This window comes from Delphinus delphis, chromosome 14 (genome assembly GCF_949987515.2).
Source record: "Delphinus delphis chromosome 14, mDelDel1.2, whole genome shotgun sequence".
In the NCBI taxonomy this organism is placed as follows: Eukaryota; Metazoa; Chordata; class Mammalia; order Artiodactyla; family Delphinidae; genus Delphinus; species Delphinus delphis.
The window spans coordinates 9,573,572-9,588,590 of record NC_082696.1 but is presented as its reverse complement, the minus strand read 5'-3'; the positions used below and the strand labels follow the sequence as shown (position 1 = coordinate 9,588,590).

Here is a 15,019-nt window from a genome sequence, read left to right as displayed (position 1 = left end):
AGCAGAGGATGTACTTGGGATGAAGCACATAGCTTCAGAGTGCTGGGAATGCTCTGTTCTTAAGCTGCGTGGTGTTAGCTTTTAAGCATTTTTAAATTTTCTTTTTTTTATTGTGGTAAAATACACATAACATAGAATTGGCTGTCTTAACCATTTTTAATTGTACAGTTCAGTGGTATTAAACACATTCACCTTGTTGTGCAACCACCACTGCCATCCATTTCTATAACTCTTTAGGTTTTTAAAATATTTTAAATTAAAATGCACATATATATTATACTCACTCTTTTGCATACTGACACAGTTCTCATTTTTAAAAGGCAAAAAAAACATTGTAGAACTATATTTATTGTTCTGAAACTACATCCATTGTATATTCTAAAGATAAAATGGAATGATGTGGTGGTATATACGTACAATAAAATGTCATCCAGACATAAAAAAGAATGAAATTCTGATATGCACTATAACTTGGGCAGACCTTAAAAATATTACGCTGAGTGAAATAAACCAGACACAAAAGGACAAATATTGTATAATAACTGCACTTATATAAAATATCTAGAATAGGCAAATGTATAGAGACAGAAAGTAGATAAGCATTTACAAGGGACTGAGGGGGAGAAGAAAATGTGGAGAGATTGCTTAATGGGTACAGAGTTTCTATTTGGGGTTAGGAAAGGGTTTTGTAAAAAGATAGTGGTAATGGTTGCGCAGCATTGTGAATGTAATTGATGACACTGAATCAAACAAGTAGGAATAGTTAAAATGGAAATATTATACTATACAGTATTGCTGCTGGGTATTGAATTCTGTTTTAACAGGCGATTTCTTTGCCACTTTAAAAATGGCGCTCCACTGATAGCTGTCTTATTTATGTTGAGACCTTAGGTATCAGCTTTTTTCTTGTTAATTTTCCCTCTGTAGTCTCTAAAGTCTTTCTTGCTATCTTCGGTTTTTAGACCATAGTTTGTGTAGCTCGTTACTGTTTCCTGTGTATTTACTTTGCTTAGGGGATGCTGAGTTACTTGAATCTGTGGATTGATGTCTTTCATCAATTTGGACCATGCTTGTGATTTTCACTTCTAATATCAATTGCTTTCTACATTCTCTCTACTCCCTTTTTAATCACATCCCACTTTTCTTTTAAGTCTGTCCTGAATTTTCTGATGTTGTTCACCCTGTGCTTTTGTTGAGATATTTGCTCTTTTTTTTAGCTGTATTTTTAAATTAAAATTTTTTTCCAGCTTTATTGAGGTGTAATTGACAAATAGAAATTATTTACATTTAGGATGTACAACATAATGATTTAATATATGTATACATTGTGAATTAGTGCTGCAATCAAGTTAATTAACACATTCATCACCCCACACAGTTACCATTTGTGTGTGTGTGTTGAGAACACTTAAGATCTACTCTATTAGCAAATTTCAAGTATACAATACAGTATCATTAACTGTAGTCACCATGCTGTACATTAGATCACAACAGAACACATTCAGCTTATAACTAAAACATCTCCTCATTCTCCATCCCAACCCCTCCCCAGCCCCTGGCAACCACCATTTTACTCTGTGGTTCTATGAGCTCAACTTTGTTAGATTCCACATGTAAGTGAGATCATACAGTATTTTTTTTCTGTGTCTGGCTTATTTTGCATAGTATAATGTCCTCCAAGTTCATCCATGTTGTTGCACATGTCAGGGTTTCCTTCTTTTTTATGGCTGAATAATATTCCTTCATATCACATTTCACATGTCAAAGAACATTTGGGTTGTTTTCATATCTTGCCTATTTAGAATAATGCTACAATGAACATGGAAGTGCAGATATCTCTTTGGGATCGTGATTTCATTTCCTTTGAATGTATATTCAGAAGTGGGATTGCTGGATCACATGGTAGTTCTAATTTTAATTTTTCGAGGTGCTTCCATACTGTTTCGCATAATGGCTGAACCAATTTACATTCTCATCAATAGTGCACAAGGGTTCCCTTTTGTTTACACCTTCACCAGCAGTTGTTATTTCTTATCTTTTTGATAATAGCTACCCTAAACAGTCTGAGGCGATGTCTCATTGCAGTTTTGATTTAAATTTACCCAATGATTAGCAATGCTAAACACCTTTGCATATACCTGTTGGCCACTTGTATGTCTTTTTTGGAAAAATGTCTACGTAGACCCTTTGTCCATTTTAAAGTCAGGTTATTTGGTTTTTTGCTATTGAGTTGCATGAATTCCTTATATATTTTGAATATTAACCCCTTATCAGATATATATGGTTTGCAAATATTTTCTCCCATTTCATATGTTGCCTTTTTCATTTTGTTGGTAGTTTCCTTGACTGTACAGAGCTTTTCAGTTTGATATAGTCCCTGTTCTTTATTTTATTTTATTTTATATTTTTTTGGCCATGCCGCAAAGCTTATGGGATTTTAGTTCCCCAACCAGGGACTGAACCCGCGCCCCCTGCATTGGAAGTGCGGAGTCTTAACCACTGGACTGCCAGGGAAGTCCCTCTTTTGAAATTCATAATCATTTTTGAACATTTTCCTTTTGATCTTGGACCTGCAAATTATGTAGCCAGGCCTAAGAACAGTGCCCACTGAGAGAGAACTTGGATGCCTGTTTCAGGTGACCCAGTCCTGCTCAGAGCACAGATACCTGATTTCTAGCAGAGTTAGTAACCGTGTTACAAAATCATTCACTTCCCCTTCATTTAAATGAATTCTATCTACTGAATATTTATCAGGTTGGTTTTACCCAAGTTACCAATAGTTCCTTAATCCTCCCCCAAAACAATTACATTTTCAAAACAACATGCTAAATTAGTCTCTCATTGTCCCAGTGGGAGACAGGGGATGATTGCAAAGCACACCAGCCCTGGAGTGAGAGTATTAGGGTTTGAGGTCGGAGCAGTGTGGTTTGACTGACTCCCCTAAATTGTTCTGCTTTTCACAACTTTTCCCCTCTTTTTACTTCTGAAACCACAGCTTCTCTAAAACACAGGCATTTCTCCCAGTGGTTCTCACGGCAATAACATGAGAGTATTGTTTCTAGGAAGGAGCGGAGGACATTTGTCCAGTAAGAGTGAATAGAGAGCCAGGACTATGTTAGGGCCTCAGAGTGTGGTAGCACTTGTGATCTTTCTTGTGGTGTATCCTTGTGGTATTTCAAATTCTAGGGGAGCACAAAATGCATTTTTCATAACTTTGAGTTTATCTACCGCAGCTCTTTGCACATAGCTCTCAATAAATATTTTTTGAATGAGATAAAAAGCAGCTAATAGACCAAACTAGCTCTAAAAAGAGCCACTGCTTCTTGAACACCTAGCGTGTGCCATGCACTGGGCCTGGCCTCTTGTGTGCATTACTCCAGTCAACGACCTGACAATCGCCCCTTGAAAGCCACACCGTTACTTTACAGATGTTGGCATGGACAGGTGACTGGTAGATAGCGACTGTTTATGAGAACCACATGTGTTTCCGAACAATTCTTTATTTAATACTTAAAAAATTTAAGCTTGGAATGTCTCCATTCCTACAAAGTATAACATAAAACTGGTTACTTATTTTGAAACTAACGCAGAGCTTATAAGAATTGTGAGTTTTTCTGTGCACTTATTTACTTAAAAGAATATTTTGCATTTTGACATTTCCTGACTTAATCAGAGATTAATGATCTTAAGAAGCAGAAAATTGCTCAGGTGCCTGTAAAAATTCTGAGAAACTAGGGTAGAGATGCTAGACACATTAGGGAAGAGATTAAATATATCACATGACTAAATGAAACACAGTGAGGATGAAGAAAGAGAAGAATGACTGGGAAGGCAAAGAAGACAGAAGTGCTATAGGAGTCGACAAAGACAGGTCCTGGATGTGACTAATAAAACAGCTGTAATCATTGTGGGTCAGCATATTAGAATATTCATTATAGATCTGAGAGCCACAATAAGAAATTGACACCCAGGAGTGAAGACCACCAAATGCATAGGTATTGATAACTATTTCACAGAATCTGCTAAGTAAGCTGCAGGGCAGTAACAGTATAAATGAGAAAATTCAGGATTGAGATGAAATAACCTGCTCAAATTCACACAGCTGGTGAGCAGCAGAAATGAGCTTCAAGCCAAGGACTGTCCAAGTCCAGGGCCATGTGCTCACCATTCAGCACTCAGCAGCGGTGGCCTTTCTGAACAAAGGCCTGGGGGAGAACAGAACTCCAAGGGACAGAGGCTGTAATTCACAATACCCGACTCTAAATAAGGGTAGTCGTGGCAAATGTCCTGCACTTGTGTCTCACAACCACTGTCACTAGAATTGCCTTTCACAAAGAAGAAATATAAGAGTGTGTGTTTGTGTGTGCTAGTGTGTTAGGTAGGACTTTAGCTTTAAAGTAACTCTGCATAGCCTGTGACTTGAGCAATGACACATGAGCTAGCAAAATGTCCTTTGCCACCCAACTATTCCTACTCCCACTGTTGTCTACTTTGTGCCCAGTCACTGAGTGTAAGTTTGTTTCTGAGGACTCACACCAGAGTCCGTCCGTAACAGGTCAGAAAATCAAAGCGACATCCTAGGGTAAGGTTTTAGGGAACACCATTGATCCTGGAGGCTAGGAGCTCATTTGGGAAACCAACTGGTTCGCCAGTCTTACCATTACTACCCTGATTTCATTCTTCTGTCCCAACCTTCCTTCTGGGAATCAGGGCTATCCAAACTGAGCAAACAGTCTTTTATAGATCCCAGAGCAAACAGTCCCTGCTGAGGCCCAACCCTGGCTGCCCATGCCACCCCTGCCATCTGTGCAGCCTCACCGACCTCCAGCCTCTTCCCACCATTACCTCCTGCCCTTTCCTGCCTGCTCAGATCTTAGCAATCGGACTCCCACTAAATCTTCAGTTCTGGACACTATGTCCCATTATTATAGCATGGATTGAGTCTTCCGAACAGTGAAGAGAGAGAAGTGATGTAGTCAAAATGAAACAAAAATTAAAACCAACCAATCAGGGCTTCCCTGGTGGCGCAGTGGTTGAGAGTCCGCCTGCTGATGCAGGGGACACGGGTTCGTGCCCTGGTCCGGGAAGATCCCACATGGCGCAGAGCGGCTGGGCCCGTGAGCCATGAGCCTGCGCGTCTGGAGCCTGTGCTCCGCGACGGGAGAGGCCACAACAGTGAGAGGCCCACGTACCGCAAAAAAAAAAAACAAAAACAAAAACAAAAAAAAACAACCAATCAGCCGACCAGCCAAAACAAAAACCCCAACATTTTTGTTCATACCTTGGGCTATCCTAACACCAAAGGCAAGCCTTCTATCAATATAGAATAACCTCTCCCACTTCTCTTTATACCCTTGCCTGGCTTGATTTTTCTTCAAAGGACTTGCTAAAGCACCTGACATGTTGTATACTTATTTGTAGTTTATTGTTTTCCCCGACCCTCTGCAGAGCATAAGTTCTAAGGGAGCAGGGACTTTTATCTCTAACACCTGTAACAGTGCCCAACGCTGGGTACAAGGTGAAGGCTTAAAACATTTATTGTGAAAAGCACCTGTTGCACCCCTTTCTGCTGTTTATTTTCAAGGCCACCCCTGAGGTTCACTTTAACCTCATTTAACTCACAAAGTGGGAGAAGATATATCCGTGTGCCGGACCCAGGCTGACTCTGCGGTCCGTACTATTCTCCACTCTTCCCATCCTCCAACATGTACAGTAGGTGACCATCCTGTTCACATTACTTTTCACAATTTCATATTCCCACATTAGTTTCACATTATTTGACTGTCGGCTGAAGAAAATTGCACAACCAGAAAGTTGTGAGTTAAGTTTTATTTGGGACCTGACTGAGGACAATAGCCTGGAAGAGAGCCTCTCAGATAGATCTGAGGAACTGCTCCGAAGAGGTAAGAGAGGAGCTGGGACGGAACCGAGCAGAACCCTGTGCCCCTCCCCCGACAAGTACAAAGGCCCTCCATGTCCCCTGCCTCTTGTTTGTAGAAAACTGAAGCCTCCCAGGCCTCCCTGAGTCCCAAAGGAGCAGGCTCAGGCAGCTAATGATTAGGACAATAGAGTCCCAGACTCAGTGTCTGAGGCACACTCCTCAACTGTTTTACAGATACTGTAACTGCCGCCAGAGGGAAAAAACGAACTGCATGATGACCAGACTGCAGCCATGACATAAGCGGCTCCATCTTGAGCAGGACTGAGTCCATGGGTAGCACAAGTCCAAGAACTGGCCTTAAGAGAATGGGATAGGGCTTCCCTGGTGGCGCAGTGCTTAAGAATCCGCCTGCCAGTGCAGGGGACATGGGTTCGAGCCCTGGTCCGGGAAGATCTCACATGCCGCAAAGCAACTAAGCCCGTGCACCACAGCTACTGAGTCCGTGAGCCACAACTATTGAGCCCACGTGCCACAACTACTGAAGCCCGCACGCCTAGAGCCCGTGCCCCGCAACAAGAGAAGCCACCGCAGTGAGAAGCCCGCACACCGCAACGAAGAGTAGCCCCCGCTCGCCGCAACTAGAGAAAGCCCGCGCACAGCAACGAGGACCCAACTCAGCCAAAAAATTAATTAACTAAAAAAAAGAGTATGGGATTAACACTATTGCTCGTAATAATCTCTTTGTGAGCATCAAAATAATTGTAGCTTGTTCTGCCTGTATTTGTAAGCAAGCAGGCAACTAAAACTGTCAGCAAAGAGATGCTTCAACTCCATTTCTATATCTCACTCTAAGACCTCCACGCTCCTTCTCAGCATGAAGCAGTTACAGAAGATGGACCTTCATCCCTAATCCCAGAGAAATGGAATGATAGCTGATGGGGGGGATTTGTAAGCAGCTCTTTGCAGGAAACTGCTCTCAGAAGGAAGCCCCTTTTCTTGTCACTTCAGCAAAGTTACATTGTAACTAGCCTCAAACCAGGCGCCCCCCCCACCCCGTGCTCTGCTCATCTCTGGCCCAAGCACACTTTTCAAATCTTAGGATCACACAATACCTTGCCTAACCTGTTGGTTCTTTCCGTAGATCAAAGAAGTAGAAATGAAGAATAAGTAATTAACAGACCTCTTCCCTAGCTTCCCCTTCAGTAATATCACAAACAGACTGTGTGAAGAAGATAACATCTAAAGAAACATCATGAGGGGTCGACAAGCCCACACGCAGTGGTAAATGCCTAGGAGTTTAATCCCCCGTCTCACTGATTAACTGAGATTACTTCCCCTTTCCCATTTAAAAACTTTCATGGCTCAGCAGAATCTTCAGAGTTGGTTTTTGGGGGACATGAGTCTACCTTCTCCTCAGATTGTTGGCTTTCTGATTAAAAGCAACTTTCCTTTCTACCAACATTTGTCCCTCAGGTATTGATTTTTGAGTGGTGAGCAGCTGGACCTGAGTTCGGTTACAAGGATATATAGGAGTCTTTGCTGGGAAAAAAATCAAAAGATTACTGAAAAAAAAAATTACTGCTAATCACAAATAACAGGTGTTAATGATTAACGTCTGTTAATCAAGTTAATGATTTTAGTGCTTTATGTATGGGAAGATGCAAGAGTGTGGATTCATTGAAATTATTCCTTAGATATGTGTCTTATCTAGGGCCAGTATCCAGGGCATAGAATGCTTCCTGTTGTTCTCCATCCTGAATTCCCACCAGGGCGCACCGTGGAGGGGTGAGGGCAGCTGCAGTGGCTGAAGGCTTGATGGCAGGAACATTCCTTGGTTAGTGGAATGGCAGGCAACATTCCCTTTCCACATGACGTAGCACTTAATTGGGCTTTGAGTTATTGGAACATAAGGACAATCTAATTATGACATAAGAAAGAAACAAGAAGAATTATAACTAATATTTCTTGAGAGCTTATTCTGCTAAGTCCTATGAGTTCATTAGCTAGTTTAACCCATACAACAAAGCCATGTAGTAGGTATTACTATTACCCCCTTTTTATAGTTCAGGAAACTGAGGATGAGAGAAGTTAAGTAATGTACCTAAGGTCACATGGTATATAAGTAACAGAATCCAGATCTGTTGACACCAAAGTCTGGGGTCCTAAGGAAAAAAGAGAGAAGGGAAGTGGGATGGGGACTGTACTTGTGGTTTGCTGAATCATCATAGTTGTATCTAAGAAACTTCAAGTTCTTGAAAGATGAATTTTAAAAACGATCCTTTCAATGTGAAAAGCAACGAGTTTGGGGCTAGAGAGTTTCTGAGCTTCAACAAGGAAATTAATATTAATTTCTGCAGTTAAAGTGCTTTAACTTCCTAAGTGTATAGTCATAACATACAACCGTTACTGAACAAACCCATCGCCACCAGCTGTGTCACTAGCACAGGCTTCCTAGGAATACTTATCACTCCCTTTTCCTGGGCATAATAAAAAGAGCGCAAAGCCCAAACAGAGCGGCTCTGTTGCTCTGGCTACAGCTCTTTTCTCTTTTGATGGTGCAATCGAGTTATAACTGAAAGCGTCCGCAGATGCAAGTCAAATTCCTTAACTAATCAATTGTGTTCTCATCCATAGGAGTAAAGGAAATAACTGAACTTGGCCTGTGCCAGGCTCAACACCAGGGTTCTGGGATCTGAGGGCCAGGATGTAAGGCACCACCTCTGAGGAAGGTTGTCTAGGGAGGGGGAAGGGACGGAAGAAAGAGGTATGAATGGGTGATCAAGGTAAGCAGAAGAGGAAACCACCTACTTCCCAGCTTGGCCCAGGGCTCTTCATGATGATCCTGAGTGCAGTCAGCTTTCTAGTTAGGGAGAAGCCCCTGTCCCACTGGGTGGCTGGGCTCCATGAGATGAAAGGAAAGGATGCCACACCTCCTCTGTCCTGCTAGTGTGGGTGGGTGGCTCCTACCACAGCTCAGGAGTCCTTGTCCTGTTTTTAGCAGTGACTGCCTTGACTGTCACAAAACGCCCTTCAAACCTCTTACCTAAAATATTTTTAATTTGAAAATGACATGTTTTGGAGACCTGTGATAAGAGAATTGGGCTCTTGTCTCCGCTCTGACTTAATTTGTGGCCATGGGTAAGTCATTTAACCGCCCCGGTCACATTTTTACACCCATAAGTGAAAGGATTGCCATTTTATCATTTCATGTACGTGGTAATTACATCCAAGACAAACGCCAAGCAATAACTAGAAAGTAAACAGGAGATGTGCACTTCAATGATGTCACACTAAAGAGTATCTAAAGAGTATTATCTTGAATACAATTTAATCTTTATTTATTTCATTTTAAATAATGAATTGGGTACTCCATCTCCAGTAAATACTACTTAATTTAGCATTTTCATTTTCAATTATAGCAATCAAAATCAACATTACCTCATAAAACATTGTCATAGAGGATTAACATTTCTGAAGAGTATTTTTTCTTTTTCTTTTTTTTAAAATGAATTTATTTATTTTTATTTTTGGCTATGTTGGGTCTTCATTGCTGCGCACGGGCTTTCTCTAGTTGTGGTGAGCGGGGGCTACTCTTCGTTGTGGTGCGCGGGCTTCTCATTGCAGTGGCTTCTCTTGTTGCGGAGCATGGGCTCTAGGCGCGCAGGCTTCAGTAGTTGTAGTGCACGGGCTCAGTAGTTGTGGCATGAGGGCACTAGAGCGCAGGCTCAGTAGTTGTGGTGCACGGGCTTAGCTGCTCCGTGGCATGTGGGATCTTGCCGGACCAGGGCTCGAACCCGTGTCCCCTGCATTGGCAGGTGGATTCTTAATCACCGTGCCACGAGGGAAGCCCTATTTTTTCAAAAAACACGATATCGAGTAATAAAACTTTCAGAAAACTTGTATCGTGTAATGTTTCACATTAACTTAGGTAATGATAGAGACGGTGGTTTTCAAACATGTTTCGTAGATTCTATGAGTTGTTTGAAAGTAAACGCAGGCAAATGGTATACTGCTTATTTGTGATTTGCAACCCCTCTCATCCATTCATTTATTCGTTCATTTCACAAAGTATTAGTGGGGGCTTACTCTGAGCTTGCTGTGATGCTAGAGGCAGGTGCAAGACAGGGGTACTGGGCCTCCTCTCCTTAACTTACAGTCTGATGGGGGAGGCGGGCAAATGGTCGCTCTAACGAGTTACAGACTGAGATGTTTCCAAAGGCAAGGAAACCAGTACCATGAAAACTTATATCAACAGAACTTAACTTAGACTTGGGACAGCGAAGATGTCCCTGACAAATGTTAACTGCTGTGACAGTTCTGGGGAGCTCTGAAGGATGAGTGGAAGGTTAGCAAGGCGTGTGGGTGTGGTGGAGGGGGAATGGATGGTGGATGGGTGGCAGGTATTTCAGACAAAGAAACAACATCAGCGACATAATTTGAGAGTCCCAGTGCAAAATGCAAATGTGAAGCCCCTTGTTCAAAACTATTAAGAATCTAAAGACGGCACAGGCAGAGCATTAACGCAAGGATGGGACCCTGCGAGACTGCACAGGTCACACGCCCCAGAGCCAGTCCTGGTCCTCTCCGTGGAAGGGACTGTGAAGGTCAGGAGTCAGGAGGAAGTGAGAGGCCAATGCGTTGGAGGAGAGCCCCAGGAGGGTGGTAGCAGATGGAGCTGGAGATCAGGTTCACTTGAGGATTATGTCAGTGACTACACCTCAGTAACACAGGTAGTGATCTCACCTTTATTTAAATACTTACATTAATTTGCATTGGTCATTCTGAGTTTGATGTCAATCTGGTTACTTCTTTTTTTTTTTTTTTTTACATCTTTATTGGAGTATAATTGCTTTACAATGGTGTGTTAGTTTCTGCTTTATAACAAAGTGAATCAGTTATACATATACATATGTTCCCATATCTCTTCCCTCTTGCGTCTCCCTCCCTCCCACCCTCCCTATCCCACCCCTCCAGGCGGTCACAAAGCACTGAGCTGATCTCCCTGTGCCATGCAGCTGCTTTCCACTAGCTATCTGTTTTACGTTTGGTAGTGTATATATGTCCCTGCCACTCTCTCGCTTTGTCACAGCTTACCGTTCCCCCTCCCAGTATCCTCAAGTCCATTCTCTAGTAGGTCTGTGTCTTTATTCCTGTCTTACCCCTAGGTTCTTCATGACATTTTTTTTTCTTAAATTCTATATATATGTGTTAGCATATGGTATTTGTCTTTCTCTTTCTCACTTACTTCACTCTGTATGACAGACTCTAGGTCTATCCACCTCATTACAAATAACTCAATTTCGTTTCTTTTTATGGCTGAGTAATATTCCATTGTATATATGTGTCACATCTTCTTTATCCATTCATCCGATGATGGACACTTACAACCTGGTTACCTCTAAAAATGAAGCCAGGGTTACAGAAATTGTTCAAGTAGGGAAAGCTTGGACTCTGCTCCTGCTTTCTTTTCTTTTTTTCTTTTTTTGCCACACCACGTGCAGCATGTGGGATCGTAGTTCCCAGCCAGGGATCAAACCCTGGCCCCCTGCATTGGAAGCACGGAGCTTTAACCACTGGACCGCCAGGGATGTCCCTGGTCCTGCTTTCTTGGTGCTGGGTGCCTAGGCTGATGGGTTGTCTAGAACTTGCATGCAGAAAGGCATAGGTCACAGGAGTGAACCTGACTTTGCACCTTCCTATCAAAATATGCATTGTTGAACTGTGGCAGGGAGCTGTAGCCAGCTCTCAAATTTAAAAGAATAAGGAAAATTCAATACTTACACTATTACCCAAGTTCAAATCTTGGCTTTCCCACATACCACTGTGTACTCTTAGTCAAGATATCTATTTAGTTGTTAAAATATGATCTTGTTTTTTAAGATAAAGTAACACATATACATATTCAAAATTTCTGACATTAGCCTCTGGTGAATCTTTTCAGCAATTTCCTAGGCATATACAATGTATTTTCATATTTTTTACACAAATGGATTGTACTATACCTAATGTTCTTTTACTTTTATTAATACCTCTTAAAATATTAGCATTTTTATGGACTTCCTAGTATTTCATTTGTATGGATAGACCATAGTTATTGAAACAGTCAGATTAACAAACATATAGGTTACTTTCTGTTTGGGGTTATTATAGAACAATGCTTTACTGAAAGCACCTTTGCTCACTTAGACAAGTGTGCTGGCAGAATAAATTCCTAGAAGTAGAGCTGCTAGTTCCAAGGTTATGGTCATTTCTAATTTTGTTAAGTATTACCAAATCAGCCAAGTTATTTAAGTGAGACTTGATTTCTTCATGTCTGTAAATAGTGACCAACAACGACTTTCTCAAAGGTTTCCTATAAGGATCAAGTGAGATTAAGGCATGTTAAAAGCCTACTACATAGCAAGTAGGTTGTCAATGAATGTCAGCCTGCAACTTTACTTTTACTTAGAAAGACAACTATTTATGAATATTAGGATGATTATAGCTGTGGCCCTGAGCTCAGCAAACACAAAAATTCACAGAAAACATTGTAGTATCATATCCATTTTAAACCCCATTGTTGGACATAACCAATGAAATCTCTGGAAGTCAGAGTATTTTTGAGAGGACACAATTTGACATTAAATACCGCTTTCCTGGCCTGAAGTTGATTTTTGATAGTTGCCTATTTAAAAAACATATGCATATATATTCCTGATGATAAAAACAAGATTTCCTGCGCTAATATATCCATCGAGATGTGTCTTCCAGTCATGGCTTTTGTACTTGAGTGAAAATCTTGCTGCTCATTTAAAGTCATTCATTTATTAATAAAGCCCATACATCCGACTCTGAAGAGAAACCTTTTGATAAGAAAATGGAAAATTTTAGACCTCTCGTTTCCATTTCGAGAAACCTGTTGTCTCCCCCAAACCTCTGGGGCCCTGAGACGTTTTTAAATTTATCAACAGCCCAGAAGGAGGTTAATGGGGCGCCTCAGAACGAAATTCCCAAGCGTCCGGGCCCAGAAGCCCCAGCCGGGACCACAGTCCGCGGTCAACTGCAGGCTGGAGGCAGATCCTCCTCGGAGGGCCAGTCGGACTAGGAAGCCATTGCTCCGCTCCGTGCCGGCTGTTTATTGAACACTCACTTCACTCAGCCCAGAGCTCGACCGGCCCCACAGCCATCCCGACGCGGGACAAAGATCCCGTCGGTGACTCGTGCCCGCGGGGGGACGCAGAGCTCTGGTCGCACCCCCGTGCATCTCGCACCGAAACTTCAGCCGCGGTGGACGGCCGGAGGCGGTCGGGACTCGGCTCCCCGGGCAGGCGTTCCCTCAAAGCGTGTCCCCAGTCCCCTTCACCGTCCCCACGGGCGGCCAGGCGGGGAGCGGCCGGGGGCCGTGATCCGGCCCCAGCCGCCACTCGCGGACGCGGCCCGGAGCGCTGGAACAAAGGGCGCCCGGAGGCGCGGCCCGGGGCGGAGGCTCCGGGCGGGGGCGGAAAGTGGGAGAGGAGGCCGGGCCGGCCGAGGGCACCGGGCGCGCTTCCGCCGGCCGCGCCGCGCACGCCGCGGTAAATGGGAGGCTCGGCCGGCGGGGGCGGGGGCCGCGCAGCCGGGGAGTTTCAGGAACTGGAGGAGCGGGCGGCGGCTGGAGTCGCCCAGAGCCGAGACTCGGGGCCGAGGCGGAGCCGCCGCCGCCGCCGCGCCGGGGCCCAGCCGTAGCCGCCGCTGCCTTCGCCCTCGTCCGGCCGACTCGGGCCGACAGACGCGGCGCGGGAGAGGAGCCGGCCGTCCCGAGCCAGGGATCCGCCCGCCATGGCCACCAAGGTGAGGGGCGCGCGGCCCAGACCCGGCCGGCCGGTCGGCCCAGCAGCGGCGCGGGAGGGTCGTGCCCGCGGGCACGGGCGGCGGCGCCGCCGGGGAGGCCGAGAGGTCGCGCCGGGGCCCACCCGGCCCCCGCAGGGCTCGGGTTACGCGGAGCGGGCGGGTGGCCGGGGCTCGGGCGCCCGGGGGCTCGGCTGGCGGCGCGGGAGGGTCTCGGGGCGGGACCCCGGCCGCTTGCGGCTCCGTCTGCAAAGTTTGCGCCTGAGCGTGGGCCGCGGCCGCCGGGAGAGAGAGAAGTTCCCGCAGCCCCGGCGCCCGCTCCGAGGAGCCGCCTGACAGCCGGGAGCCCCGACTCTTTCCCGAGTGGAGTCCACTCCTCACCTCCCCGCGCGTCCGGCCGCCGCGGGAGCAGCGTCCCCTCCTTCCGCAGAGGGTGGGACCCCGGCTCCACGGGCCGCTTTCGGGGGCCCGACCCCCGCCGGGGAGGACTGAGAATTTAAAATCCAGGCCGGTGAACGAGGGTTCCCGGGGAGGGAAAACGACAGTGGAACGCCCCGCTCCTCCACTTCCCTCAGTTTTCCTGTTTTTTTCTTTTGTTTTGCTACCTTTTTGGTTTGAATGTTATTTCCAGCATGAATAAAATGCAAAGAGGGAAATGACTCTGCTTTCAATTACGTGTCTGCTTAAAAAAAGGGCCAGGCCCGAATTACGTGGTGGAACTTTGACTAGCGCTTGGTAATTGGCCAGGAGTGCTGATTTGCTTATTTTACGGTATTGTCGGTGGAATTAGCGGTCACCCCTTGCTACCTGAGTCTGCAGGAGCGTCCATCTCCCGCTCCCTGGGCTGGGGCGTTTTCTTTAGTTCTAGATGTCACCTAGTAATGGGAAAGCCACGCTCCCCTCCACGAGCCAGTGATGGGGTTTGAGTTGACTTTTTTATTTGATTGATTTTTGCAAATAGTTTTAGTAGTGTCCCCTTTATAAACATCAGCACCCTCTACCATATTTACTTTTGAAACTTCGAAGCTTCTCTTGGGTTGGTGAAAACCTTAGATTGTTGTTGTTGGGTTTTTGTTTTTGGTAGAGAGAGAACTTTGAATGCTGATAAATTTCAAATCCCTTTGAAAGATCAGATTGATATTTCAGTCCGTGGAATTTTGTTCTGTATCTGCCTAGGTGTAGTGTTTATTTTTTTTAAAGTGGAGATTCTTAAGGGAATCTGTTGCCTGCTGTTACTGAAATAATTACCTTCTTGTTAATATATTATTGGCTATGCTCTTCCTTGGTTTTATTAGGTGTGATAGAACTTGCTGCCTTTTTAACGTATATCAT

The 15,019-nt window shown here is 44.5% G+C and overlaps 1 protein-coding gene across 3 annotated transcripts in view; it reads left to right on the top strand.

The window, feature by feature from the left end:
* Window positions 1-13,394: 13,394 nt before the first annotated feature.
* SNX9 (sorting nexin 9) overlaps window positions 13,395-15,019 on the top strand; it is a 92,049-nt gene continuing 90,424 nt past the window's right edge. For all 3 annotated transcript variants that reach the window (XR_009521892.1, XM_060029714.1, XM_060029715.2), the window contains exon 1: window positions 13,395-13,690. Coding sequence is in view for 1 of the 3 variants with exons in the window: in XM_060029714.1 (XP_059885697.1) it covers window positions 13,679-13,690 (12 nt within the window). In the remaining 2 variants the exon portion in view is untranslated. The remainder of the gene's footprint in view (window positions 13,691-15,019) is intronic.